Genomic DNA, 27,705 nt, shown 5'->3' with positions numbered 1-27,705 from the left:
AAACTGATAGATAAGGCTGTATGTATAAGTGGCCATCTCAGTTCTTGGGCTAAACTGTGGCATAATCAGAGTAGCTGGTCATTTTTTAAATTGGGGACCGCCAGATGTCAATATTTGTAGATATTGTCTCAGGGAACTATAAGCTGGGTGTAGGCATTTAGGAACTTGATGAGGTAATATTTTCCTATGCAGACTTTCACGTAATCTATATTTTTATTTGTTTTATTTTACTTTATTTTTTTGAGACAGAGTCTCCCAGGCTGGAGTACAGTGGTAAAATCACAACTCACTGCAGCCTTGACCTCTCCGGCACAAGTGATCCTTTCACCTCAGCCTCCCAAGTAGCTGGGACTACAGATGCACGTCACTATGCCCAGCTAATTTTTGTGTTTTTTTGTCAAGATGATGTCTCGCTATCTTGTTCAGGCTGGTCTCAAACTTCTGGGCTCAAGCAACCCTCCTGTCGAGGCCTCCCAAGATGCTGGGATTATAGGCGTGAACCACAGTGCCTGGCCTTAATCCATGTTTTCAGACTCCCATCCTTTTCTGTGCTGTTCCCTGAGTCTGGAACATTTCTCATTCAGTATTTCCAAAGACGAATCCTGTCTCCTACAGTGGTACAGGTACAGTGGGTACCTTACTGTGCAACAGGGGAAGGAGAACTGGAAGTTCAGTTGTCGTTAGTTCAGTATTTTAGAGTTATCTTGTTTTCATCCCTACCTGCACTTCTAGGTACTTAGTATCTCCAATTATGAGCCTTTTCAGGGCTCTGCAGGGTAATTTAGCTTGCTTTTCATTGGTGTCTCCTGGCACAACCATTTAGGTTTAACAGATACTCCATCTGCTAGCTGTCTTTATTAATTGTGTTTTGGGGTTGCAAGTCTCTTAGTATTATCAAAGATAGAGTTTGTGTTTGTTTCTTGTTTCTTTGTTGTTTGGAATAGCTTTCAAGAGAAGAGGAGAAAAAAGATCTTAAAATGGCCAAGTCTGATCTCATGTTGTTTTTATATTAAGTCTGAACTAGTCTTTTCCTTTGTGATGCGGTTGGAAAGGTCTTCCCTGTTCCAAGGTGATTTTTAAAAATTAATTAAATTTTCCGCTTGTGCATTTATCACTTATAGAGTTCTTCTTCTTCTTTTTTTTTTTTTTTTTAATTTTAAGCCTATATCTTACTGAAATCTATTGGGTGTGAAATAAATAATATTTTTCCTAATATATCTGGTAAGATGGCTCAATACCATTATTGAATAATTCATTTTTTCCCACTGATTTGAAACACATTAAACTAAATTTCCATGTATCTATATGTACACACATCACTTCTCAGTCTTTTGGCTAAGATCAAGTATAGTGTAGGTACACATACACACAGTCAGTTTCTCTTCTACTTCATTCTGATACCTTTTAATTATTGTTGTACTTCATTTAAATTGCCATGTGTCTCTGGAGAATTTGTAATTTTCTTATGAGTTCTGCATTCTTAATTTATTTCAGATATTTTTGTTGTCATTGTAAATTGTATCTTTTTCCTTCTATGTATTATTTATTAGCCTGGCCTTTTTTTTTCTTTTTTTTTTTTTAGACAGAGTCTCGCTGGCTTCCAGGCTGGAGTGCAGTGGCACTATCTCGGCTTACTGCAACCTCCACCTCCTGGGTTCAAGTGATTTTCGTGCCTCAGCCTCCCAAGTAGCTGGGATTATGGGCGTGCACCGCCACACCCAGATAATTTTTGTATTTTTAGCAGAGACAGGCTTTCGCCATGTTGGTCAGGCTAGCCTCAAACTCCTGGCCTCAAGAGATCCACCCACCTCTGCCTCCCAAAGTGCTAGGATTACAGGTGTGAGCCACCAAGGCTGGCCTACCCTGGTCATTTTTTATGGTCTTTTATGCTTGCTTGTGTTTTCAGTTCTTGCTTTACCTTGAACTCTTCAAATGTTATTTTATGTTTTATGTTTGGTAATGTCAGTATCTGAAGTCCCTGAGGAACAGTGCTGCTATTTGTTGGTTCTATTGACTTATTTCTGGTGGCTTAATTCCTTATATGTTTTGTAATTTTGAATGGTATGCTTATATTTGATTGACCTTAATCACCAGGAATATTGGGAGGCTTAGGTTGCGTCTTCTTTGTTCTCTGGCAGGTCTTCTCTCTTCTCCTCAATAGGAGAACGGTGTTTGCTTTTGCCGAGTTCTATAGGGCACAACAATCCGGGACTACTTTGAATTTTCTTTGGCTTATGGTTTCCTAGACTTGCAGGTAGGGTAAATTCAAACCTCGAACCTGCATGAGGGTAGGACTCTCGATATAAATTCTCAAAAGAGGGAGACTTTACCTCTACCTGAAGCTGAAGTTGAAACAGACAAATTATTGCTGCTGCTTCTGCCATTGGGCAGGTATTTTTCTTAGCCTACCCTTTCACTAAAAGTATAACCACCAATCCTAGTGATCAGCTTTATCTCAGTTCCAACTCCTTATCTTGAGCAGATCCAAGACTTTATCTTCTCTGCCTCATACAGCCAATAAAAACAATTTCTAGGTTTCCAGTATTTTCATTAGACTTATCACATAGCTACTGCTTACTAGTATGATGGGGTTTTAGGTAAGTAGACCCAATGTTGTCCCTAGATTGGAAAAAAATATATCCATACAATGCAATGTTCTATAGTTACTAAAAATATTTTACATGAATATCTAATAATGAAAATTTTCATAAGTGCCAAAGGCATATTTTTTTAATTAAATGAAAACAAAACTGAAAAAGACTAAGTGTGTTTGAACCTAGTCGAGGTTGTCAAAGGAAAAGGAGAAGAGGTGTGTGTCAAGGACACATCCTTACAAATACCTATATTTAAGGGGTACAAGAAAATTTAAAAAAAAAAAAAAAAACAGCAACCCCAAAGCTACTTGAACCAAAGTCTAGTGTCTTGGAAAACCATGGTGTAAGAGAGTGTTTAGAAGATAGAACATACATGGCCACTTGTCTCTTTAAATGCAGAGAGGAAAGAAAATCAGGACCAAGAAGATGCCTTTACATTAGGACTTTTGTCTCTTAGATTTTGTACATGCTAGCATCAGGTTTTTTGTTATGCCCAATTCCCAAACTGTGTGTTATTTTTCTGGCCTTAGAATTTCTATTTCTTCATACATGGTCTGGGCTGTTGAAAACAACTAGCCAGTCTCAGAATCTAGTGTTTAGTTCTTACATGGATTCTGAACTGATTAAGGAACAGGATAGTGGCATTATTTCAGAAATTCAACCAAGTGTGAGGATTAGACACTTGAGCAGGATGCTTTGTTGTTTAGTTTAACTTACTAGGCTTATTACATTTTTTCTTTTCCTTTTTTAAAATAAATAATAGTGGATTGTTCTATTACTCCTTGACTAAGCACAAGCAGCTGAGAAGCTTCCAAGCTTTGGGGCCTGGGCAGAGCTAAAGTGGGGAAAGGCTTCCAGCCTCCCTTTTTCAGATCATCAGTTGTCTTCCTACCACCTGACTTTGTTGCCTTTCCAGAGTAGAAGAAAAACAGAAAAGATGGTTGAAAAATAGAATAAAACTAAGCTAAAAAATTTACATCTAAAAGAAAATGAATTACAAAATACAAATGAAGTGCACAGTCAAAGCCACCACAAAGGGCCAGGCCAACTTCTTACTGAAAATTTACAAATGATTGTACCTAAATCTGGAAAGAATAACTCCCAAAGGAATAAGCCTAAGCAACAACTAGCTCCTCAAAGAAAGATACCAAAGTGTCCCCCAGCCCTATTCTTGGGGAGGAAAAAAAAGGCCCATCAGTGAAGGAGCCAAAGGCATCCCTCCTCCAGTGTGTCAGCACAGTTGGCCACAGTCAGCCACTTTTACCCCATGGCCTATTGGTGGAAACAGTTCCCTCTTGTCTCTCTCCTTCCCTCCTACCTTTCTCTTACTGGGAATATTGTGTTCATAGACTACACAGTCCACTTTCAGCCTGTGTGGAACCATCCTAGAGCAGTGGCTCTCAAACCCCTCCCTAGCATTTCTGATTCAGAAGGTCTGGGTTAGTGTTCAGTAATTAGGATTTTCAACACACTTCCAGATGATACTGATGCTGCTGGTTATGGAAGCACACTTCAAGAACTACCCACAGGCTAAATGCAGACTTGAGCTAATGTGATTTTTTACAATTGTAAAGGATTATAAAATAAAGAATATTCCACAGAAACCATATGTGGCCTGCAAAGTCTATCTGTCCCTTTACAGAAAAAGTTTTCAGACCCCTGACCTAGAGCTTGCGTCAGCATGCCTTGGCCTCTGAAATATCCAGCTGTTTGAATGCAAAAGAGCTTCTACTCAAACTCTGAAATGGAAGAAATGATAAATATGATAAAGATGTTCATTAATTCACCAACTATTCTCCAAATGAGTTTTCTTTCTCTATCCTTTTAATAAAGACCCAATACAGCCTCATTTATAGAAATGTTTTGCATGTGTCAGGAATTTTTGGGCCAGGCATGCTGGTTCAGGCCTGCAATCCCAGTGCTTTGGGAGGCTGATGTGAGAGGACTGCTGAGCCTAAGAGTTCAAGGTTACAGTGAGTTGTTATGGTACCACTGCACTCCAGCCCAAGTGACAGAGCAAGACCCTGGCTCTAGAAAAAAATAAAATAAAATGGCCTTATTTTATTTTTAGATTGATAATATTGTACAATTCAAAAGGTATTAAAAGGATACATAGTGAAAAGTAAGTCTCTCTGATACCCCTTTTCCCTACTCTCTCATTCTCTTACCCTGGAGATTAACATTATTATCTTGTATATACCCTTCCAGAGGTAGTCTTGAGATTGTGCATACAGTCATTTACTTATATATCCATATATAAATTACATGTATAAAATTTGTATATTTGCATTAAAATATACATTTTTAACACAAACAGTAGTGCACTCTGTGTACTGTTCTACATCTTACTTTTTTTCATTCCATATTATTTATTGGAGATCATTCCATGCGTACATACTAATCTTTCTCATCTTAACAGCCACATATAATGTTCTATTGTGTAGACATAGCATAATTTTTTAACCACTTCCCTAACAGTGAACTTTAGGTTGATAAACTCCTAGAAAGGGGAATTCCTGGGTTAAAGGGTGTATACATTTATAATTTTTGTAGATTGGGCTATATCACCCTTCCCATGGTTATACCCATCCACATCCCCACCATCAATGGAAGAGAGTGCTGCCTTCCCCGATACAACCATATTATGCCCTGTGATCCAGGCAGTTTGATCTTGGCCAATCTGATAAGTGAAAAAAGTATGATTTTAATTTGTATTTTTCTAACTAGAGCACTCAAGCATCTTTTCATATGTTTAAGAGTTATAGTTCTTTTTCTGTGAACTATATTCAGATACTTCACCAATTTTTGGTTAAGTTGCTGGTAATTCTTATAAATTAATAAAGTATCTTTTAATAGTATTTTTTATTATTTATAAATATTTTCCTAGTTTGTCATCTTTTAATTCTGCCTTTTCTTTTTGCCGTGCACTATTTTAACTTAAAATTTCATATAGTTAAGTCTGAACATTTTTTTCTGCTCCTATGTTTTTGGTCATTCTTAGGCTTCTCCATTCTGGGCCTGTTTGTTTTTTTTTTTTTTTTCTTTTCTTTTTTTTAAGCTTTTAGTGCATTTATGGGTTTGTATATTCAGATTTTTATTGATTTGAAATTGAGAGTGAAATATGAGGTAGGGGTATAATTTCTTTCTTTATATTGTTGTCTAACATAGACCATCCTCCTTTCCCACACTGATTTGAAATGATACTTTAACAGTTTTTGATTGTTAAGTGGCACTGACAAAATTAAGGAATTGCTGAAGGAAAAGGATCATGATAGATCACAGTAGTTCCGACCTTATTGCATTTTAGAGTCATCTAAGACAGTGCTTCTCAAAGTTTTATGTACCTCCTAATTACCATGGGGTGTTAAATATGCAGATGCTGATTCAGTAGGTCTGGGATAGGGCCTGGGATTCAGCATTTCTAACAAACTCCCAAATGCTGAAGCAGGTGGTCTTTGAACCACATTTTAAGTGGCAAGATTTAAGAAGCCCTTTAAAATACCAATTCCTAGACACTACCTAGAGATTTTTATTTAATTAGTCTGTGGTAGGTCCCAGGTATCAATAGTTTCAGAGATTTTCTAGGTGATTCTAATGTAAAGATCAAGAACCACTGGGTTAGGAGATCTGGATTTCAATAATTATTATTTTGGCAGCTGTTGCTTGAGGAGCCAGATAATTCACTCGTACATAGTAGTTGCTTACTGGGTGGGGCAGTCTTAGAATAATGGTGATTGCTGAGAATAATGAATTGGTTAGTACTCGGATCCTTATGCATTTCTCCTGCCTCTTCCCCCTCACTTTCCTCAAATACTATAGAGATATCATAAAAGTAAGTTACTGAAATAAAGGCCCTATTATGTCTGGGTATTTCCTTTTCAAAGCGCTGGTTAGTGCCTGAAGTTCTTGAAGAGTTGCCATGTATTTTACTACAGGTGGAATGAGGTACCATCTACTGTCTCCAGAGGACCGAGAAGAACTCGTAGATGGCACAAGACCTAGAAGAAAGAAACATGACTACCGCATAGCCCTATTTGGAGGCTCTCAACCACAGTCTTGTAGATATTTTAACCCAAAGGTAACTAATTTTTATTCTTGTTTTTCGTTGTTGTCTTTGAAATCACTGAACACATAAGACACTCACCAACCAGAAGTAGTAATAACTCATGCCTTTAGAGATGATAGTTTATGGTGTTCTTTCACATACGTTATGAGATACATAGATCATTTTACAGATAAGGAAATCAGGCTTAGATTCCAAATGTTTCCTTAATTGTTCTGGAATGTTGGATGGTAACCACTGTCAAAGAAAAAGGGAAACTGGTTCTTCCTCACCCCTTTATGTCAGCAGCTCCTTGCATTCATTACAATTTCTTCCTTATGTCCCATTTTCAATGAAAATCTGCTTCTGGGCCAAATCTGCTTGGAATTCTGTCAAGTCAGAACACTTTCCTTCATATTGTCCTTCAAAACAATTCCTGAGGTGGGGGCCACAATGCTTTTGCAGCTCATTATTGGCTATTACTATCAAAAGTGAACCAAGCCCAGGCCTCTCAAATTTGTTAGCTGATATATTAGTGACACCCCTCCATGAAGGCATAGTCCTGGATGAGGGAGAAAGATAGTGAATTAAGTGAACGGCTACTGGGTAAGGACTGTCATTAGTCTATTTGGGTATTTTGTGCCTTTGGAACCTCTGTAAGCCCAGTCTTGCATTTACATGCTACATTATTGGTTGAAGGCATGCTGTATTTGTGGCTAGGCAGGTCAGGTAAAATTGTTCAAGATGGGTTAATGACATGGTCACCTGGTTTCCCTTGGTGTCAGACATTTGCCATCTGTCAGAACCTCATGACCAGCTGGGAATTGTCTACTGAAAGAATGATACCTGCATAAAGGAGACTGGCCTTGCTCCAGAATTTGGGGCATGCTCTGATTATATTGAGACATGCCTCAAGCTATATGCAGCATCCTGATGCCCCAGGATCACAGTCAGTTGAGCCATACTACTGTAGCCTGTCCCACTTAGAAAGATTTCTCCTACTCTAGATTTTACTTGTAACTGATAGCTTTGCAGTTTACCTGGAAGTGTAATAACCATATGCCATCTCTAATATGTAGGAGGTGCTAGGGGTCAGTAAGCTGTCCTTCATTTTCAAGGGGTTATTCCAACATGCTGTAGATCAGGGCTTCACAGACTTTTCTATAAAGGGCCAGAGTAAGTGTTTTCAGCTTTGCATGCCATCCATTCTCTGACGCAGTAGCAGGAAAGCAGCCATAAACAATACATAAGCAAATGATCATGGCTGTGTTCCAATAAGACTTTATTTACAGTCCAGGTGCAGTGGCTCATGCCTGTAATCCCTGCAATTTGGGAGTCCAAGGTGGGTGGATCACCTGAGGTCAGGAGTTCGAGACCAGCCTGGCCAACATGGTGAAACTCCGTCTCTACTAAAAATACAGAAAATTAGCTGGGCATGGCAGTGCATGTCTGAAATCTCAGCTACTCAGGAGGCTGAGGCAGAAGAATCACTTGAACCCAGGAGGTGAAGGTTGCAGTGAGCTGAGATCACACCACTGCACTCCAGCCTGGGCAACAGAGTGAGACTGTGTCTCAAAACAAACAAACAAAAAAAGACTATTTACAAAACCAGCTAAGGGGGTGGATTTGGCCTTCAGGCCATAGTTTGCCAACCTCTGCTCTAGACCTAAGAACATCTAGGGACTTTGAAGCAATCAGCACTGTATCCTAGGCTAACTTAGCTTCTGTCCTGTCAAGCAACATTTCTTACCAAGACATATAGGATCCTTTCCATTTTCTGGTCTCCAGGAATAGTTAGCATTATGCGCATCAACACAGGAGACCAGTACGTGACCTTGGGAAGGTGAGTTGGTCCAGGATGCCTGCAGCTTAGATTATGGCATAGAGCTAAAGAGTCAAGGGATCCTTGAAGTCAGACCATGACATTTAAAAATTTTCCCTGCCAGCTGAAAAGGAATTCAATCTGATGATCTGGGTAGATAGAAACAGAAATATGCGTTAGCCAAAGTGTTAGCTATATGGCAAGTTTTCCTGGTTATATTAATCTGATCCAGTAAGAAGACCACATCTGGCCCTCTTGCAACAAAGTTACCAGTCTCAGCAGTTCCTCCAAGGCAAGCAATTCCTCTTATATTTTGGTAGAGAAAGAAACTTCTATCAGCTTCTCTTTCTTACCATAACACTTAACACCATAACCTATAGAGCAAATATGCCGCCAGATAGCAAAAACACCTCCCCAAGGAGGGAAGGATCAGGTTAGATTGGTTAATCACCATCATATTTGGACTGTCCCTATTGGCCCGCTCTTGGCTCAGACATCAATTTCTGGTCTATTCCTTCATCTCCAGAATATAGGCTGATTTTTTACCTACAGAAATCTGGCTTTCTCAATAGACGACTGAGTGACTAGCAGGTGCCGTGAGGATTCATGGCCTGTGTACTATCCAGTAAGCACAGTGTCCTCACTGTGAGGACACTGGCAATGACTATTGTGTTTTTTAATTTTTGAGGATCCTTTTGAGTGAAGAACAGGAAAATTATAAACTTTTTTTTCCCAAACAAAAACTGAAATGATAGTTTAAATTGTAATTCTAGGCCAGGCACGGTGGCTCACACCTGTTATCCCAGTACTTTGGGAGCCCAAGGTGGGTGGATCACCTGAGGTCAGGAGTTTGAGACCAGCCTGGGCAACCTGGTAAAACCCCATCTCTACTAAAACTACAAAAAATTAGCCGGGCATCATGGCAGGCGCCTGGAATCCCAGCTACTGGAGAGGCTGAGGCAGGAGAATCGCTTGAACCTGAGAGGTGGAGGTTGCAGTGAGCCGAGATCATGCCACTGCACTCCAGCCTGGGCAACAAGAGAATAGCAACCAAAACAAAACAAAACAAAAATTGTAATTCTAAAAACCATAGCTTTCAGGTATTAATAATAATTACACCCAGTTTGTTTCCCAAACCATAACTATGGTGTTGATTTTGGCAGTTAAAAAGCAATGAAGCCAAGTGTTGGTTGAAAATATTTTATTTTAAAATAAAGTAGATGGCTATTTTGATGTGCAGATGGGAAAGAAGAATTCTGAGTTCATTTAGGAGGCAGGAAGCACTTTTCCTAGAATAAGGCAAATGTGGGATGACTCTTAGCACTTTATTTTTAGTCTGTAGTTCTAATTCTTTCCTTGATTTTTTTTTTATTGGACAGTTGAAAAGAGATGCATATTCTTCTACACGAGCCTGGAAGTGAGACTGTAACTTCAGAATTCTCATTTGTTGTCTTGCCTTGCTCTTATAAATGACTCATTCCTAATTGCACTTTGAAAATTTATGGGAAAATTCAAATAATTGAGGAATGAACTACCAATAAAAACATTTTCATTCCGTCAGTTATAGTTCTTGTATTTCATTGGTGACAGGGGCAAATATTTGTATTTACTGATGACTAAAAAGTTATAGCAAAGAAAAATCTTTTTTCTGAATATTGACAGAAAAAGAAGTCTTGGGTTGCTATATTGAATTGAAATGATATTTTTCTTGTTATCATCCTTTTATAAAGCCTGTTGAGCTGCCTCTTCCCATCCTGTATCTGTTTTTAAATCATCAAGTGCTTAGTGATTTCTAAAAGAGTTATGTATTCAGTGTTCTATTTATCCTAGTATTGGTGTTCTCAATCTGTAACATGGTAATGTCTTACGATATTGATACCTAAATAAAAGTTGACTTCACTGATCAGTTTTTATCTGGATTCCTCCTGCCAGTGAAATGATGAGCTGGGGCTTTGTAAGGATCTTGGCTTCATACAGTGGAGAAACGGGAGACTATGCCCTGGAGAAAAGGGGACTCTGCATATTCCCTGCCAACAATAAACTAGTAGTAAGACTAGCAGGGCGAGGGCCAGAGCCTGTAAATTACTAAGGCAGAAAACCATATGGCACCCTATTCATGGAACCACCAGATTCAGAAGGTTTACCCTGGGTGCATTTTCATATTCAGAACTCTAAGGTAGACTCATTACTGAGCTTAGTGTCTGGCACAGGGTGAGTACTCAAGTTTATAAGGATGAATGAACCAATATAACTTTACATAATTTTCTCAGTTGGTTTTATAAGACTGGACCTAAATATAGAAGGCTCTAAATAAAAGAAAATAAGAGAAAGTTATCTTTAACTTGGGACACATTCTCCTGTCAGAAATATTTTATATTAAAGGTATTGCAGTGTCTGTATCATAGCCACCTTCCCTCTTAAACGGGTCCTCCCTAAGGAGGAAACAGTTCCACCCTGTGATCATGGCGGAAATCAGCAGTTGTAAATTGTGTACGATTTTAAAAGATCATGTGCATAAATGAAGTATAAACCTTAAAGGAAAATGGTGTTACATCAAAAAAAAATTGAGAGTTTTATAACAGTATATCAGTAGCGTTTGTCACCAGCAAAGAGCTCTAGAAGTACTACACAGAAGTAAAAATGTGAACACTGCTACAATGATCAGAAGCACCTACAAGAACAAAATATCTAAAATAGGCAGCAATCATCCCAGATGAGGTGGACCTCTAGCTGCAAGCCCCAGCAACTGACATTGCTGAGATGCAAGTGTGGGTCATCATGAGTATCCCTTAAGTTTCCTTAGTTGTCAGCATCACGGGCAGCCAGGGGTAAACAGTGTTCTCTGCAGTTTGTGCATGAAAGGTATTCTCCCTGATTCTTTGAAGGCAGTTTGTTAGACAGGTGGTCTTCATGTTCATGTAAAGAAGAGATTAGATCACATCCTGAGGTAAGTTCTCAGTTATATGCTCTGGTTTCCTAGAACATCTTCCAAAATAGAAATATTGAGAGTCTCAATTTCTTTTCAAGTACCTCCATAATACACTGGTTGGTAGTTTTGTTCTAAAATCAACTTCACAGCCCCTTCCACCCCACCTTGGTATAGTGCCTGAAGTTCCCACCTTCAAAGATTTGTTCCTCTTTGTGTTATGTCACTGCATCTCCAAGAAACCCCCAGTGAAAATATGACTGGCGCTGGGAATCATGACATCAAACTCATTCTCCATAGCCACACCTGGCCTTAATTATCATAAATTAACAGATCACTCTAAAAAGGGTCAGGGAGAGTGGAAACAGAGCTGCACATGTTCAATTGAAGGCTGTAAATGGGAAGAAATGAGGAAAATGGGAATGTTATTTCTGTGAAGTTGTGTTGTGTTGTGTTTTTGAGACAGGGTCTTGCTCTGTCACCCAGGCTGGAGTGCAGTGGCACGGCCATGGCTTACTGCAGCCTTGACCTCCCAGGCTCAAGTGATCCCCCACCTCAGCCTCTCCAGTAGTTGGGACTTCAGGCACTTGCCACCACACCCCACTAATTTTTTTCATTTTTTATAGCAACAGGGGTCTCTCTATGTTACCAGGGCTGGTCTTGAACTTCTGGACTCAAGCAGTCCTCCTGCCTCAGCCTCCCAAAGTTCTGGGATTATAGGTGTGAGCCACCACAGCCGGCCTGGGGTGGGGTTTTAAGGGACTCTAGCCTTTGAGAGGTAGCTAGAGAGCAGTGGGTCCATGAGCACAGGGCTACAGGGATAAGTCAAGCTGAGGTTAACTAACAGAGAATTCACACTCTTTACTAGACCATGTCACCAATTGTTAATATTGGTTACCTTTGGTAATTGTTCATATGTTGACCCAGAGCTGCATTAAGAGCTGTCATCTCAGAAGTATTGAATCATACTCAGTTAGATTTGGTATGGATTATTTTATTTGAAAATTCAGTGATCCAGGTATAAAAGATAATTATCCTTACCTGTTACTAACAACAGAGTGTGTTGTACGGCTAGCTGGTTGTGAAAGTATGTTTAAATAAGTAATATTTTAGCATATATTCATGGTTCATATAGGATTTTAAATTTGTGGGTTGGACACCAGCAGGGGATATGAAAAACACATACAACAGGACCCTGTCCTCACACACACAGTGCATGAGGCGTACACATAAGCACACAGCGGTTAGCACAGAGGTGGCTGTCAACACCTCAGCTGAACTTAACAGTTAATTGTCCTGATGTGTGATAGACAATGACTGTGTTGGTGGCATGGAAAGAAGAAAACTCCCTGGGTTGGATTTGTCAACCAGGAAGTCTCTGTGAAAGCTTCATGGAAGTTTTCTTGAGGGAGACTTACTCGTAGGGTTTGGGTAGGAAGAAAGAGAAAAGACTTAAAAGTATATTGAATCCTGGGTATGAATGCATCTTGACTTGGTAAGTATGATTATTAAAATTTTTCATAAAAGCCTCCAAAAGTATTGTATAACTGAATGGAATCTAACTGGACTGCACTTTAAAAAAAAAAGAAATTAGACATAGGTGGAAGAGCTGAAGGACTAGATCATTGGTCTTTTGTCTTTTGTGAGATCTTTTTGTTGTTTTGTTTTTAAAACAGGGGTTTCCTCTGTCACACAGGGTGGAGTACAGTGGTGATCACTGCAGCCTCAACCTCCTGGGCTCAAGTGATTCTCCCACCTCAGCCTCCCAAGTAGCAGGAACTACAGGCGTGCATCACCACACATGGCCATTTAAAAAAAAAAATTTTTTTTTGTGGAGACAAGGGTCTCACTATGTTGCCCAGGCTGGTCTTGAACTCCTAGCCTAAAGCCATCCTCCTGCCTTGGCCTCCCAAAGCACTGGGGTAAAAGTACATGAACCACCAAGCCTGGCCGAGATCTTTTTTTCCTTTTTCCTTTTTTTCTTTTTTCTAGATATGACCTTAGGCAAGTCAGTTAGGATTTTCTTCTTCTTCTTCTTTGAAACAAGGTCTCATTCTGTTGCCCAGGCTGGAGTACGGTGCCGTGATCTCGGTTCACTGCAGCCTCAACCTCCCAGGCTCAAGCAGTCCTCTCACCTCAGCCTCCTGAGTAGTTGGAACTACAGGCACATGCCACTACACCTGCTAATTTTTAGATTTTTTGTAGAGACAGGGTTTTACCATGTTGCCCAGTCTGGTCTCAACTACTGAGCTCAAGCAATCTGCCTGCCTCAACCTCCCAAAGTGCTAGGATTACAGCCTTGCCCCACCATACCCCACCATCAGTTAGCCTTTCTAAACCAGTTTTCTGGTCTAAAGCCAAAAAGTTTAAATCTTCTCAGGATTTGTGTGAATGTCAATTATGTTCATCTGACTCTTTTTTCATTTCTTTGCTCTCCTTCACTCCTCTGTCAGATTCTCTCTGTCACCCTTGGGTTTTCTAATCTTCCCATATTTAAATATAAAAATGCTTACCATCTTCCCCACCTTGTTTTTCCCTTCATCTTCTGAACTCTTCCAGACACCTGGTACATCTCCTGTACTCTGTACAAAGAGTAGATGTTTGTTTCATTGGTGAGAACGTTTTTATAAATGAGTATACAATTGCTTTCTGGGATTTGAGATAATTTAAAGTGTAATATACCTTGCTGCGCCGAGATTAAAAATTGCATGGCAAAGTTCACTTAAAGGCAATCTTCTATTTAGATAACTGGCAAGGTAGTAGCACAGGGATACTATATAATTCTCTAATATGTTATTTCTACTCTAAGGACAAGTACTGTTATCAAGCATAATATCCATGTCATGCTTATTCACCTTCAGACTGAGTTTTATTTAATGATTGAGTTTCTGAGTAGCTTAGGTTTGATTTTTGTGTTTTGGTGGTGTGGTTTTAATTTGAGAATGGAGACGGGAAGAACATTTTGTGACTTTATAAAGCAGCAATGATTCTTAATAATTCCCTTTCAGCTTGCCACTGGCCTCACTTTGGACTGTTTGCTAATTTTAGCTAATCATTAACAGCTAAGAAATGCCCATTTGTATATTGTTTGTTACTAATTAAGCCTGATTTTATCTAGCAGCCTGCAATAGCACAATCTCCCTCCTCCTCCCCAACTGTGGAAGCTACTGAGCTACAATGTTACTGTTGTAGAAGAATTTGAGTTACAAGAGTATTTTTCCTAACGGCTAATTACTAAATTTCTTTCTGGACTTAAGGAGGTTAATGTGTTTCCAGTAATATTTGTGTGACTCTACTGAAAATGAACATATTTCAAAATATGGATACATCCTGTGGAATTACTTGACATGATCAAGTGTTTGCTTCTGGAAAACCATAGTGCCCTTAAGAATGTGTTATTTGGAAGGAAAGCAAAGACTGCCTCTAATCTGTCCTGTAGTTGAAATTTAGTCTTATAATAGCTATTTGTGTTTCTCAATTCTTAAAGCCTTTAAATTAGTTTGAATTAAATGTTCCTGTTAAAACATTTAGCACTAGTATAGGCTTCTGCTGAGAAAAGTAGTTGTTTTCCTGGTACCATATTTTTGGTACCATTCATTGTATTTTTGTTGTTATCTTTAAAAAAAAATACATATTCTTTGTAGAAAATTCAAATATAGCAAGATATAAAGGAGGAAGCCAAAGTGCCCCCAATGTCCAAAGACAGTCATCAGTAGTTAGTGAACATCATTTCAGTCCTTACATTTTACAAATACGGGATCATGCCTACATGCTATTTTACAAAATGTATTTTACTCTCACCATTTTATTATGGAGATATTTTCACATCAGTGAGAATGTCATCCTTTTGAAGGGCTGTAGAGTATTCCATCACAAGGATACACCACAATTTAATACCTGTCTTCATCAAACACATTTAGTTGATTTACAGTTTTTTCCTGTTAAAATACTCCTGCAGTGAATCACCTTTATATCTGCCAGCTTTGTACACTGTCCAGTTTTTTCTTTAGGATAAATTCCTAGGAGAAAAATTGCTCTAGCAAAGGATGAAAGTGGAAACTATTTGGATTTACAAAAACAGTAGATGAAAGCCTGGCCCTCAGCCCCAGGAACTGCCGGTTGGTTGGTTACAGGTCCCTCTGGTTTTCAGTGGTGCAGCCACCACAGAACCAGGAGCCATAGTGACAAGATGCCAGCTGGAGCCAGTGTAACATAAAGATAGTGCTGCAATGAAGAACTGGTACAAACGAGAAGCAGAGTGCAGCATCTACAGTCTCTGACATTTGCAAAGTCAAAAATGAGGGTGGCCCTACTGGATGATATATACTTTCCTGCAAATGTGAACTATCACTCAGTGAAAACATTCCCTCAGTATGCTGAGCCCTGGGCCAAATACTATACAAACACATGGAGAAAAACTCATTTTCACAGCAGCTGTGCTTTTGGCAGTTGAGCATTGTGCTTATAAGTGAAAAGATATGGAGATTGTGCAGGACCTCAGCAACCATCCTGCTAATCTCCTGATTTTATAGATGAGGCTGTTGAGATCCAACAATGACAATTCAAGTGCCCAGAATCACTTTGCTAGAAACAAAACAGTGACAAGAGGAACCCAGATCACTCTACTCCCCGTGCTTTGTTCTTTCTAGTAGGCCATGAAAGACTTTTAGAGAAGCAGCGCAGGGGCTAAAGACACAGCTTTGGAGTCAGATGGATTTAGATTAAGATCTTGGGTTCACCATTTTCTAATTATGTGACCTTTGATAAGTTACTTAATATCTCTTAGTTTTCTTATCTGTAAATGAGTATATTACCTTATAGAGTTATTAAGGAAATTAAATAATATGATGTTTTAAAATATTTCAGCATAGTTCCTGGAAAGGTAAGTACTTAATAACTAATAAATTAATAGTAGCTATTTGGTTAGGGATACATCCTAAATCATTTGGATTCTAAGATCAGTGGATGCTAGGACTGAAAGGGAAGAGACCTTTGGTTATTCAGTCATTTTGTTGTACAGATAAACTAAAGTCCCTTAGAAGTTAAGTGACCCTAATTGAGATCCATAGCTCCTCCATACAGAGCCTGGCTTCATACCCAAGTTTGCCAGTTCCTTTGAACTACATTCTTTGTGTCCTTGTAAGATGAATGAAGCCAAAACTGTTTCTATGTGTTTCTTATGAAACTACTTCTAGGAATGTTCTGCCATCTGGCATAAACCTGCTTTTCATGTAGATTGTCACCATAGGTGTATGACCTTTTTTAAAGCCCTTAGAAACTAAGATATATCAAATAATGGCTTAAGAGAAAGTACTTGTAATTTAGTCATCTTAAACTCAGGTTGGATTGATTCCCTGTGGTTTCTCTAAGAAATCTTAAAGTTTTGATAATTTTGCTTTCTTTTTTCCCTAAGACCCTGCCTTCCCTAATTTGGCTCGACTTTCTCTCAAAATGATCCAAAATAAAGTTCTCAGGTATTAAAAATGAAAAGTATTTCATTTTGGATTGTGGTTGCCTTTTTACTACAGTATTTCTATTATTTGAGGATCTATGTGTTTTCAGAATACATTATATAAAATCAGTCCTTACTTTGAAGGAAAATATCACGCTGATCTTTTGCCTTGAGGCATTTAGAGAAAATATTTAGAACTTGTCACTCCCAAGAAGCTTTTACTCTTTTTTTGTTTGTTTGGAGACGGAGTTTCGCTCTTGTTGCTCAGGCTGGAGTGCGATGTCATGATCTTGGCTCACTGCAACTTCTGCGTCCCAGGTTCAAGCAACTCTCCTGCCTCAGCCTCCCGAGTAGCAGGGACTACAGGTGCCTGCCACCATGCCCGGCTAATTTTTTGTATTTTTAGTAGAGACAGGGGTTTCACCATGTTGGCCAGGCTGGTCTTGAACTCCTGACCTCAGGTGATCTGCCCGCCTCTGCCTCCCAAAATGCTGAGATTACAGGCATGAGCCACCACATCCAGCCCGAAGCTTTTACTTTTGTAGGAGCAATGAGAACTATTGTATTACAGCTAGAAAATCACATAGGGCAAGATACAATGGAGTGTTCAGTCATCAAGCCTGGACTTCAAGTGGTAAGGATTCAGAAGAAAGAAATCAGGAAAACCTACAAAAAGGAAAGCAGTCTTGAGCTTGGAAAAAAAGTATAGCATGGCATATCACAGCAGAGGCAAGAAAGGCTGACTAGGACCAAGGAAGACAGGACTTTATACATGGATGTGTCTACATATGTACATGTGTATAATGAGAGATATATCAAAATTTAAGAAATCCTTCTACCCATATCTTTTCCAGGCTTTCCAATTTTCCGAATTTCACATCTCAGCACCCAAGTATAAGAACTTGCATGGAATAGATACTCAGTAAAACTTAACTGAATTAAATCATATTTTTAGGGTAACAGCTCCCTGACCCTGCCCAAACACATACACCTTCCCATCTGTGACTCTACTGTTATTTGTCCATCTTCTTGCTAACATGAGAACTGCATATTCCTCTAGATTTCCCTGTACATTTCCCTATTGCAGGGAGCAATAAATAGCACTGCCTTCACCTGCAAGCCCAGGTTGGAACTAGTTTCATCACTAGGGTAATGCCCAACAGTCATACCCACTGAGCTGACAAGACTGACTTCCCATCTATTCTTCCCCACCCCACCCCCTGCCAACTACATACAGTATCTAGGTACTATAATCAGCAAAAAAAAAAAAAAAAAAAAAAAAAAAAAAAAAAAGTTTCCCATATAGCTCTCAAATAATAAATGTCAAATAAATTAGGGGTAAGAGTGACAAGATTTGAGATTCACTGAGTTAATGCAGTTAATGAAATTGTATTTCTCTGCTACATAAACCTGATTAGATAGGAATTATGAGTAGATATGAAGAACATTTAAGAGAATGATTTAGTTCATCTTTGAGGGATTGTTCCCTGTACAATATGATCATTATATCTCTTTATTTCATTCTGTGGTATACAGTTTCTCTAAGAGAACAAGTGAAAATATTTCCCCCCAGTTTTTCAAGTGTTTAGTGGATTTGAAGTTTCATGAACATGTTATGTTTATCACATTGTTTTGTGTGCCCACCACTGAGTAATCTACGGGGATATTGATCCTAATTTGAGAATAAAATCGTAAGCTACTAAGGCTCTATTTTCCTGTTCACCTAAAAAGCAAAATGTTCATCTTTGTCAGGAGTCAAAGTATTCTACATTAGGGACTCTTCCTTTCCTAAGAGACCATTCCTGATGTGCTGTGATACTTTAATCCAATGAATGCCTGAAACACTGGATACGATCATAGGTTATCAGTCAGATATTCTCAAAGGAAACTCAATAATCACACATAGTGCTTTCCTTGGTGAGATTGGAAATGGTATGAATTCCTATCTGACCCTGATTATTTTCAGAAAATAGCAGGAACGCTGTAGCTTCCTATCTCAAAAAAAGGGAGGGTCCAATATACTATAACTTTAGGGGCATCCCCCCATGCACATACATGGAAGGGCGGCACAAGCATTCTTTTATGCTATCAAACATAGTGAAGAAACAGATGCTGTGAACAGCCCTTACTGTCAAGTACTGATAGGTGTATATTTCTAATCGTTGGGGTGAAAAGTGAGTATCCAGAGTACTCAGAAGAGATTACTCAAGTATTTCCTTATAAACGTCAACAGTTTTAAAGTCCAGCTGACTACATTGGCTCAACTCAATATAGAAAATTAATAAAGAAGTCCACAAAATACCTTCTGGCTTTAGACTCTCAGTAGGATAATGGCAATTTGAGCTTTATATTATCCATTGATTACTTATATCACACTATATATCTGGCAGGGAAGGGATGGAGACGTTTACATTTGAAAAATAAGCTTTTTAAAAATAATAAAACAACTTATTTTAGAATCTTCTTGTATTATCTTCAATAATAGAAGGAATAGAAGACAGGGTGGTGATGGTATATCCAAATATATTTAAGTTTATTTTAGAGCCAGTAAGGACCCAAAGCAGTCATGTGCCTGCCTTCTGCCCTCCGCCCCATCTAATCAACATTCTGCAAAAACCACACAAGATTAAATTGGTAATGGTCTCAAGCCAAACATTTGTATGTGTAGTCTAATAAATTAACATATTCTTATATGTTTTTTGACTGTATCTTTGCATTGTCCTTTTCAGTTATATTTTTTTCCTTACTGAAAGCTTCCCGTCCTTTTCTGCTACAGGATTATAGCTGGACAGACATCCGCTGCCCCTTTGAAAAACGAAGAGATGCAGCATGCGTGTTTTGGGACAATGTAGTATACATTTTGGGAGGCTCTCAGCTTTTCCCAATAAAGCGAATGGACTGCTATAATGTAGTGAAGGATAGCTGGTATTCAAAACTGGGTCCTCCGACGCCTCGAGACAGCCTTGCTGCATGTGCTGCAGAAGGCAAAATTTATACATCTGGAGGTTCAGAAGTAGGTAAGGAATTCTTAAGTATTTTGGTTTGGGGCAAATGCTTTAAAGCCAAGTATCTTGGCTTTCATATTTAAATAAACAGCTGGTATTATTTGTCCAGATACTTTCTTGGTAATTTAAATACGTGTTTGTCACATTTTAGAGCTCATCTCCCTGAAGGTTTATGTCATTGCTTTACAAACCATTAAATTACAGAACTTTAGCTTCCTAGATTAATGGCCCATTTTTTTTATCATAATGAAGCATTAGTTGACATTATCTGAATTATAGTTCTAAATTATTTGGGCTACATAATATTATTTGTTTTAAAGATTTCAGAGTTCAACTTATAGACTCTTTAAGAACTCATTACTATATTCAGGCTTTTAAAATTTGTATTATTTTTGCTTTCTTTTTATTAGAAAAAAGAATGCTCTTTTTCATTTGTTTTATTCTTTAAGTTTTTAATGACTGTAGTGGTATTTATGCTTATTGAGCAGAATGGGATGTGTGTTAGTGTCCAGTAGTGCTCTTTTTCTAAATGAATAATTTTTCTAAATGAATATTCTAGGTGCAGACTAGACACATAATAGCTTTTGTATGCTTTCATTTTCAAGTAATTTCTTTAGCTTAAATAATGGGCTAATAAAGAAAACTAGGAAGACCGTGTAATCGGTTATACTTTTGGTCTGCATACTTATGTTTTTACCCCAACTATATGTTGCATACTTATGTTTTTACCCCAACTATATGTCAAATGAATATAAGAAAAATCACTATTTCCTAAATGTAACCATTTCCTCTCTTTAAAAGCCTTCTTCAGAGACTGTTATAATTAAAATATTTCAAATACAATAAATCCTAAAGATGATAGACGGTAACTGTTCTGTGGTACTGCAGATAACTTCATTTCTTCAGCCTTTGCTAAGTGTGTTTTTAGCTTAAATAGTAGTTTTTTTTTTAATCTACTATATACTATATATTTTCCCATAGTGTCCACCCACTGAACCTACCAAATCAGGAATGTTTAAAAAGTTAAAAAGAAGTTATTTCTGGTCATGACCATTGCTTCTTCTAGTTGTTATTTTCTGATCTTTATTTTTCACAGACCTTAGTTGCAATGGAGAATTATAAAGGTGTTGTCGTTTTTAAATCATTTGATATTAGCCCAGAATGGTGGGAGATGAGAAATAGTTTGGTAACTTCTAAAATTTTTGTCCTTGGGAAGGAAAAACAAAAAACAAAAACGCACTTAATCTTTAATAGTATCATTTCTAAAATTTTTTATTGAACTCCTACAGTGTGTAGAAGTTTCAAAACATGATGAATGTATATTTTGCCTTTAAATTGTGTAATCAAAATACATCAGAAATATACATCAATATTTTGGGAATATACTCCAGCAGGGACCAGTGTGATTTCAGGATATACCACACTAACTGAGAATAGTTAGGAAATATAGTTTTGTTAATAGTGCTGTAGCTATTCCAGAATATTAAATAAGAATATGATCAGATAGTAGTTTTCATATTTTAAGGTATGGGTCTACCATCTGTAAGGAACTATTATGCTTTTCCACTTTATATAAACCTTTGAAGTATGGATAATTCCTGTCATGCATAAGGGGGCTTGAAGACATATATAAGGCTTCTTATTTAATTTTTCTTTTGAAATCAAATTTCTTTTTCTAAAGTTTAATTACCAATAAATAAGTATTTCCAACAGATCCTTTTAAGGGTGTTTTCCAGGGTCTATACAAACAGGATTATTAGCGTTTTCTTAAACTATTCCTACACTTCGTTGTTGTTGGATTATGAAGATGGCCATATGACCCTAAATTCTTCCTTCCTTAACTAATAAGATCTACAGTCAGTTCTCTCCAAACCCCTACACACACTAAAGTTAAGCATGATGGGGCCTTTTTCTTTTACAGGAAACTCAGCTCTGTATTTATTTGAGTGCTATGATACGAGAACTGAAAGCTGGCACACAAAGCCCAGCATGCTGACCCAGCGCTGCAGCCATGGGATGGTGGAAGCCAATGGCCTAATCTATGTTTGTGGTGGAAGTTTAGGAAACAATGTTTCTGGGAGAGTGCTTAATTCCTGTGAAGTTTATGATCCTGCCACAGAAACGTATGTATCTATTTAAAATTTATTTTACAGTTAATTGTATTCTATAAGCTCTGTAAGAGATGTCAAAAGACCAGAGGAACCCAACAGAAGAATTTTGTCCTTGAGTGAAGAGTGTATATAAACTTTTGAGTGTGCTAGGGTCAGTGGCATGTTTATAACCTGGACCTTTCCCTTACACCAGAAATGGCTTGAACTTATACCCCATGGGAACCTCTTTCTTTCTGGTTCTGCGTGCAATAAATGCCTATTCATGAGACACATCTGACTGATTCATCAACTCATAAAATGTTTTTGTTTGAGTGGTCAGGAAATGTAGAGGAGGAGAGAGGAGTTTATGATCAGCAATAAATTAGTCCTTAAGTAGAAATATTAGATATTGGCTCATGGCATTAATAAATCATGCCTCCCTAGTTCTTTTTAGGTGTAAACTTCCTAAGTATGTTTAGATTCATGTTTATTAAATAAAATTATTCTTAAATCAACTGCTTTTAAAAAGGCAAAGTGTGTCAAAAAGGTAAAATGCTAAGGAAATAACTGGTTAGCCAGTTTTTCTGACCTTATAGTTAATGATGGAACACATTCAATGTAGCCAAAGGAAATGTGTTAATCATTGAATAATGGAGAGGGGATGAGGGCACGGGTTGTGAGTAGTGACATTAAAGCTGATGAGGACATAAAGCAGATGATACCCTATTCGTACCTTTTATGGAAACATCCAAAGAGCTTTGATAAGAAAAGTCACTTGATCATATGGCTAGATTGCCCATTGTTCTTCCCTTACTAGAACACGTTACTGGGTAAATACATTCACTAAAATGTTATGCCAGAGTTGCATCAAAACTCTCGTGCTTGAAGTTTTATATTTAGGAAATATTGCCAAACTACAAAACACGGAAGTCTTCAACTCTAGCTACTGCTTTTTTTAAAATTAAGAAATAAGAGGCCAGGCATGGTGGCTCACACCTATAATCCCAGCACTTTGGGAGGCTGAGGCAGGTGTATCACTTGAGGTCAGGAGTATGAGATCAGCCTGGCCAACATGGCAAAACCCCGTCTCTACTAAAAATACAAAAACTAGCTGGGTGTTGTGGCACATGCCTGTAATCCACTACTGGAGAGGCTGAAGCAGGAAAATTGCTTGAACCTGGGAGGCAGAGGTTGCGGTGAGCCAAGATTGTGCCACAGCACTCCAGCCTGGGTGACAGAGCAAGACTCCATCTCAAAAAAAAAAAAAAAAAAAATTAAGAAATAAGAGCTTAATTATAAAATATGATTAATTATGTGCATTTATCTATGATTCCCACCTATTTTTAAAAGATTTAAGGAAGCATAATCAATAACTTCTTTCCGATGCAAATAATAGAAAAGCAAGTTGTCTTGAAATTTGTCTTTTGCTAAAGATGTTTACCAACTTTGCTCCCTTTTATGTGAACCTCTACCTTACTTCCCATAAACCCTAGGCTCAAAAAGTGTTACAGCATACTAGTTGGAAAACTGATTCATTCTGCTAATTATTTTTTATTTCTAAAAAATCTCTTAAAAGAGAAGCCATAACCATAAAAACTCCAGGTTTCTAAATTTTTACATCTTTATTCAGGCGCTATCAATGTAAATTAATATTGATTTTTTACTTACTTTTGTTCAAAGTAAAAATATAAAGGAGTTCTGCAGCTTCTGTATTTTTTAAAACTAGGTGAATATTCAATTTCAGGAATATTTAAAAACTTACAAGACCTAGCATTTCTTTCATTTTATATATATTGAGCTTAAATTTCAATTCTCTATGTTCCCTTCAATGCCCTTAAATGTTCACAAATGAAAAGCTAGTGTGAATATAATTATCCAACTCTCAAAACAAATGTTATATTATTTCCTTTTAAAAATGTTACCTAGTCCAGGTGTGGTGGTTCACACCTGTAATCCCAGCACTTTGGGAGGCCGAGGCTGGTGGATCATCTAAGGTCAGGAGTTCGAGACCAGCCTGACCAACATGGTGAAACTGCATCTCGTCTAAAAATACCAAAAAAAATTAGCCGGGCATGGTGGCACGTGCCTGTAATCCCAGCTATTCAGGAGGCTGAGGCAGGAGAATCGTTTGAACCCAGGAGGTGGAGGTTGTAGTGGGCTGAGATCGTGCCATTGCACTGCAGCCAGGACAACAAGAGCGAAACTCTGTCTCAAAAACAAAAACAAAAACAAAAAAAGTTATCTAGCCAGCCAAGTTATTTTTTATAAGAATTTCTTCCCAATTTTGACATTTTAAGTGTTTTATAATTAGAACGTGTTTAATTGGAAGCTGAAAAACTAAGCCTGTGGAAAAACTAAGCCTGTGGTTAGAAACACAAATAACACATGTTGTCACTCAGGTGGGAGCTAAAAATGTTGATCTCATGGAGGTAGAGAGTAGAATGTTGGTTACTAGAGGTTGATTAACAAGTACAGAAATACAGTTAGATAGGATAAGTTCTAATATTCAGTAGTACAGTATGGAGACTATAGTTAATAATTTATTGTATATTTCAAAATAGCTAGAGAAGAATTGAAATGTTCCCAACACAAAAGATATTCCTCAGCAGCCACATGGGAGGCCTGGGTTCCTTCCCTAGCCCAAAAAGAAACAAAAGGAAAGATAAATGTTTCAGGTGCTGGATATCGCAGTTACTCTGACTTGATCATTACACCTTGTATACATGTGTCAAAATATCACAGGTACCATAAAAATATGTACATGTATTATGTATCACATTTTTAAAATCAGTTTTAAAAAAGATGGAGAGGAGCAGAAGCTCATAATAAAGTAACAAACTGAAGAAAGAAAGAAATTATGTCTATGGAAACAATGTGACGCAGTTTGGGCAGTCAGAATTTTAAGAAATGCCTTTTTTTTGAGACGGAGTCTCGCTCTGTCACCATGCTGGAATGCAGTGGCACGATCTCAGCTCACTGCAACTTCTGTCTCCCAGGTTCAAGCAATTCTCCTGCCTCAGCCTCTTGAGTAGCTGGGATTACAGGCGCACGCCACCACACGGGCTAATTTTTGTATTTTTAGTAGAGACGGGGTTTCACCATGTTGGCCAGGATGGTCTCTATCTCTTGACCTTGTGATCTGCCCGCCTCGGCCTCCCAAAGTGCTGGGATTACAGGCGAAAAAACGCTTCTAAACATTAAACTTCAGATTGCAGATAGCAGGGACCTAGTACGTACTTTGCATGTGAATTATAGGAGGAAGGGAAATTTGTGAAAATTTTTTTCTAAACCTTCAGGAGATTTAGATATACATAAAGACATGCTCTCTTTTTATATCATTAATATTATATTTGGAGAAGAAAGTGGTATGTAAATAGAATTTTTCCAAGTCAAATACTATGTTTAATGCATGATGATAGCTCAGTCTATAAATCTCACTACGTGCAGGGCAGTGAAGACCTAGTTTTTACTGCTCTCCCACTTCCGAACTGTATGCCGGTTATTTCACCTGGATGAGCGTGTGTGTTTTTCCTAAAAACAGGAGCCATGCTGTCCACCTCACCTTAACAGAGTACTTTGAAAATGAGAGTGGTGACTGTCAAACCATTTTTAAAACAATACATAAATGTAAGAGAAAAGAATTGTTAATATTTCAGAGTTAATCATTGTACCTTAATTATGTTTTATAAAGTTAAATTCATCAAATTGTTTTTTGTTTGTTTGTTTTTTGTTTTTTGAGACGGAGTCTCCCTCTGTCGCCTAGTCTGCAGTGCAGTGGCGCGATCTGGGCTCACTGCAAGCTCCGCCTCCCGGGTTCACGCCATTCTCCTGCCTCAGCCTCCCGAGTAGCTGGGACTACAGGCGGGTAGTCCCTGGCTAATTTTTTGTATTTTTAGTAGAGGTGGGGTTTCACCGTGTTAGCCAGGATGGTCTCGATCTCCTTACCTCATGATCCGCCCGCCTCGGCCTCCCAACGTGGCGGGATTACAGGCATGAGCCACCGCGCCCGGCCGGCCATCAAATTGTTTTAAAGAAGAGCTATAAACAATAATTATAGAGAGTTACACTTATGCCAAGTTTCCCTTTTGTTGTTGTCCTTACTGTTGTTTGGCGTCTCTTGGTTTAAGTTAGCTGCTAAAAGCACAAGCCTGTGTGCCAGTACCACCTTCACAATCACAAATGTCAGACTTGGGAGTGTATGTAGAAGAAGGTATTAAATCTCAGAAAAAAATAACTAAACTTGATTGTCTGTGTATATATGTATAATGCTGCAACCTGTGAATTAATATTCTTTAACACTTGGGTCCACATTTATATTCTCAGTTTCATTATTTATATAATAGTGGCTGTGAACAGAGCAACATGAGGTATTAAACTTGACAGAATGATAGTACTTTTTTGTTACCAGAGCAGCATAAAGTTCCTAGTGTAGATTTAAAGATGGACATGTGAATAGTAACAGATACTGTTAATTTCCTGATTGCCTGAGGTCCATTATAAGTTTGTGTTTTACTTACGCATATATAAATAATAATTAAAGCTACGTGTGATAGAACTAGTTCATATTTCCTGCCAGCAGAAGTGTGAAGAAAGAAAAAAGAATTATTTCTTTATCTTCTAAGTATCTTCCTCTTCTTTTTTGTTCCCATATTACAAGTTTTTATGAACCTCAGGAAATGGATTTCCTCTAAAAACATGTTTTTTAATAGATATCCTCATTTTCTTATATCCTATCAGAATTGAAAGGAATAAAGTCCCTGTTTTCCCCATGTATTAATAAATTACCCATAATCATTGTTAAACTTTTCTTTTCTACACTTCTAGACATTTTGTTCGTATATGTACACATATGTGAGTAGTAAATGAGCACTTAATTAGAATAATAGACCTTTCTCATTAGTATGAGTTCTTTTACTTCCTGTAAACAAGCACACTAAAAACTTCAATTTTTTCAGATGGACTGAGCTGTGTCCAATGATTGAAGCCAGGAAGAATCATGGGCTGGTATTTGTAAAAGACAAGATATTTGCTGTGGGTGGTCAGAATGGTTTAGGTATGTGATGTTAATTCACTGTTCCACTTTCCTGATGAGTTTGCTGATACTTCCTTAAATTATTGAAGCATTTTAAAAAATCTAGATAGAAGCATTTACCATGTATATTATTATATCTATTTTTATAGTTTCTAGGAATTAACATACTTGATAAAATATGGCAGGATGTTAAACATTCTTGTTTATGAAATGTCGCAGTGGTCACCAGTCATTGTGACAATTTTAGATGACTCCTATACATTCCCAGATACCTTCTGGGGAATGATGTCGCACCAGCTTAAGAACTATTGAGCAATAGAAATATTTGAACTTTAAAAAACCTTTAAAAACTTTTTAAATACAAGTTTTAGGGCTTGTATCCAGGTCCTAAATGGTAAAGTTTCCTAAATATTTTTAAACATTGCATGGAAATATCAATATTGTAATTTTTAAATGACTAAATTTGGCATTTTGTTTTCATAAATAATGATGTACTAAAGAATCTTAAATAATTGTCTTAAATGAAAGGGAGTCGGAACTGAATCTAGACACAAGCTTCAATTTAGTCAGTACATTTCAGCATCACTTAAGTGTAACAGATAACTTATTTTCCTTCTTCTGTCCCTGTCTGTTGCTATTTTCCATAAAGTGCTAAAAGATAGGAGGAAAAAGAAGGACATTTGAATAACTATAATCAAAGTTAATCAGAGGGGAATCACTGATCGGTTTATTTTGCATTTTT

The 27,705-nt window shown here is 37.8% G+C and overlaps 1 protein-coding gene across 7 annotated transcripts in view; it reads left to right on the top strand.

The window, feature by feature from the left end:
* Window positions 1-27,705, top strand: part of KLHL7 (kelch like family member 7) — a 68,984-nt gene that overhangs the window by 39,607 nt on the left and 1,672 nt on the right. For all 7 annotated transcript variants that reach the window (XM_002818151.5, XM_024249923.3, XM_063725737.1 and 4 more), the window contains 4 exons: window positions 6,530-6,672; window positions 19,613-19,853; window positions 21,763-21,964; window positions 26,887-26,984. In XM_002818151.5, coding sequence (XP_002818197.1) covers window positions 6,530-6,672; window positions 19,613-19,853; window positions 21,763-21,964; window positions 26,887-26,984 — 684 coding nt within the window. The remainder of the gene's footprint in view (window positions 1-6,529; window positions 6,673-19,612; window positions 19,854-21,762; window positions 21,965-26,886; window positions 26,985-27,705) is intronic.

This window comes from Pongo abelii, chromosome 6, assembly GCF_028885655.2.
Source record: "Pongo abelii isolate AG06213 chromosome 6, NHGRI_mPonAbe1-v2.0_pri, whole genome shotgun sequence".
Taxonomy (NCBI): Eukaryota; Metazoa; Chordata; class Mammalia; order Primates; family Hominidae; genus Pongo; species Pongo abelii.
This window is presented reverse-complemented; position numbering and strand designations above follow the sequence as displayed.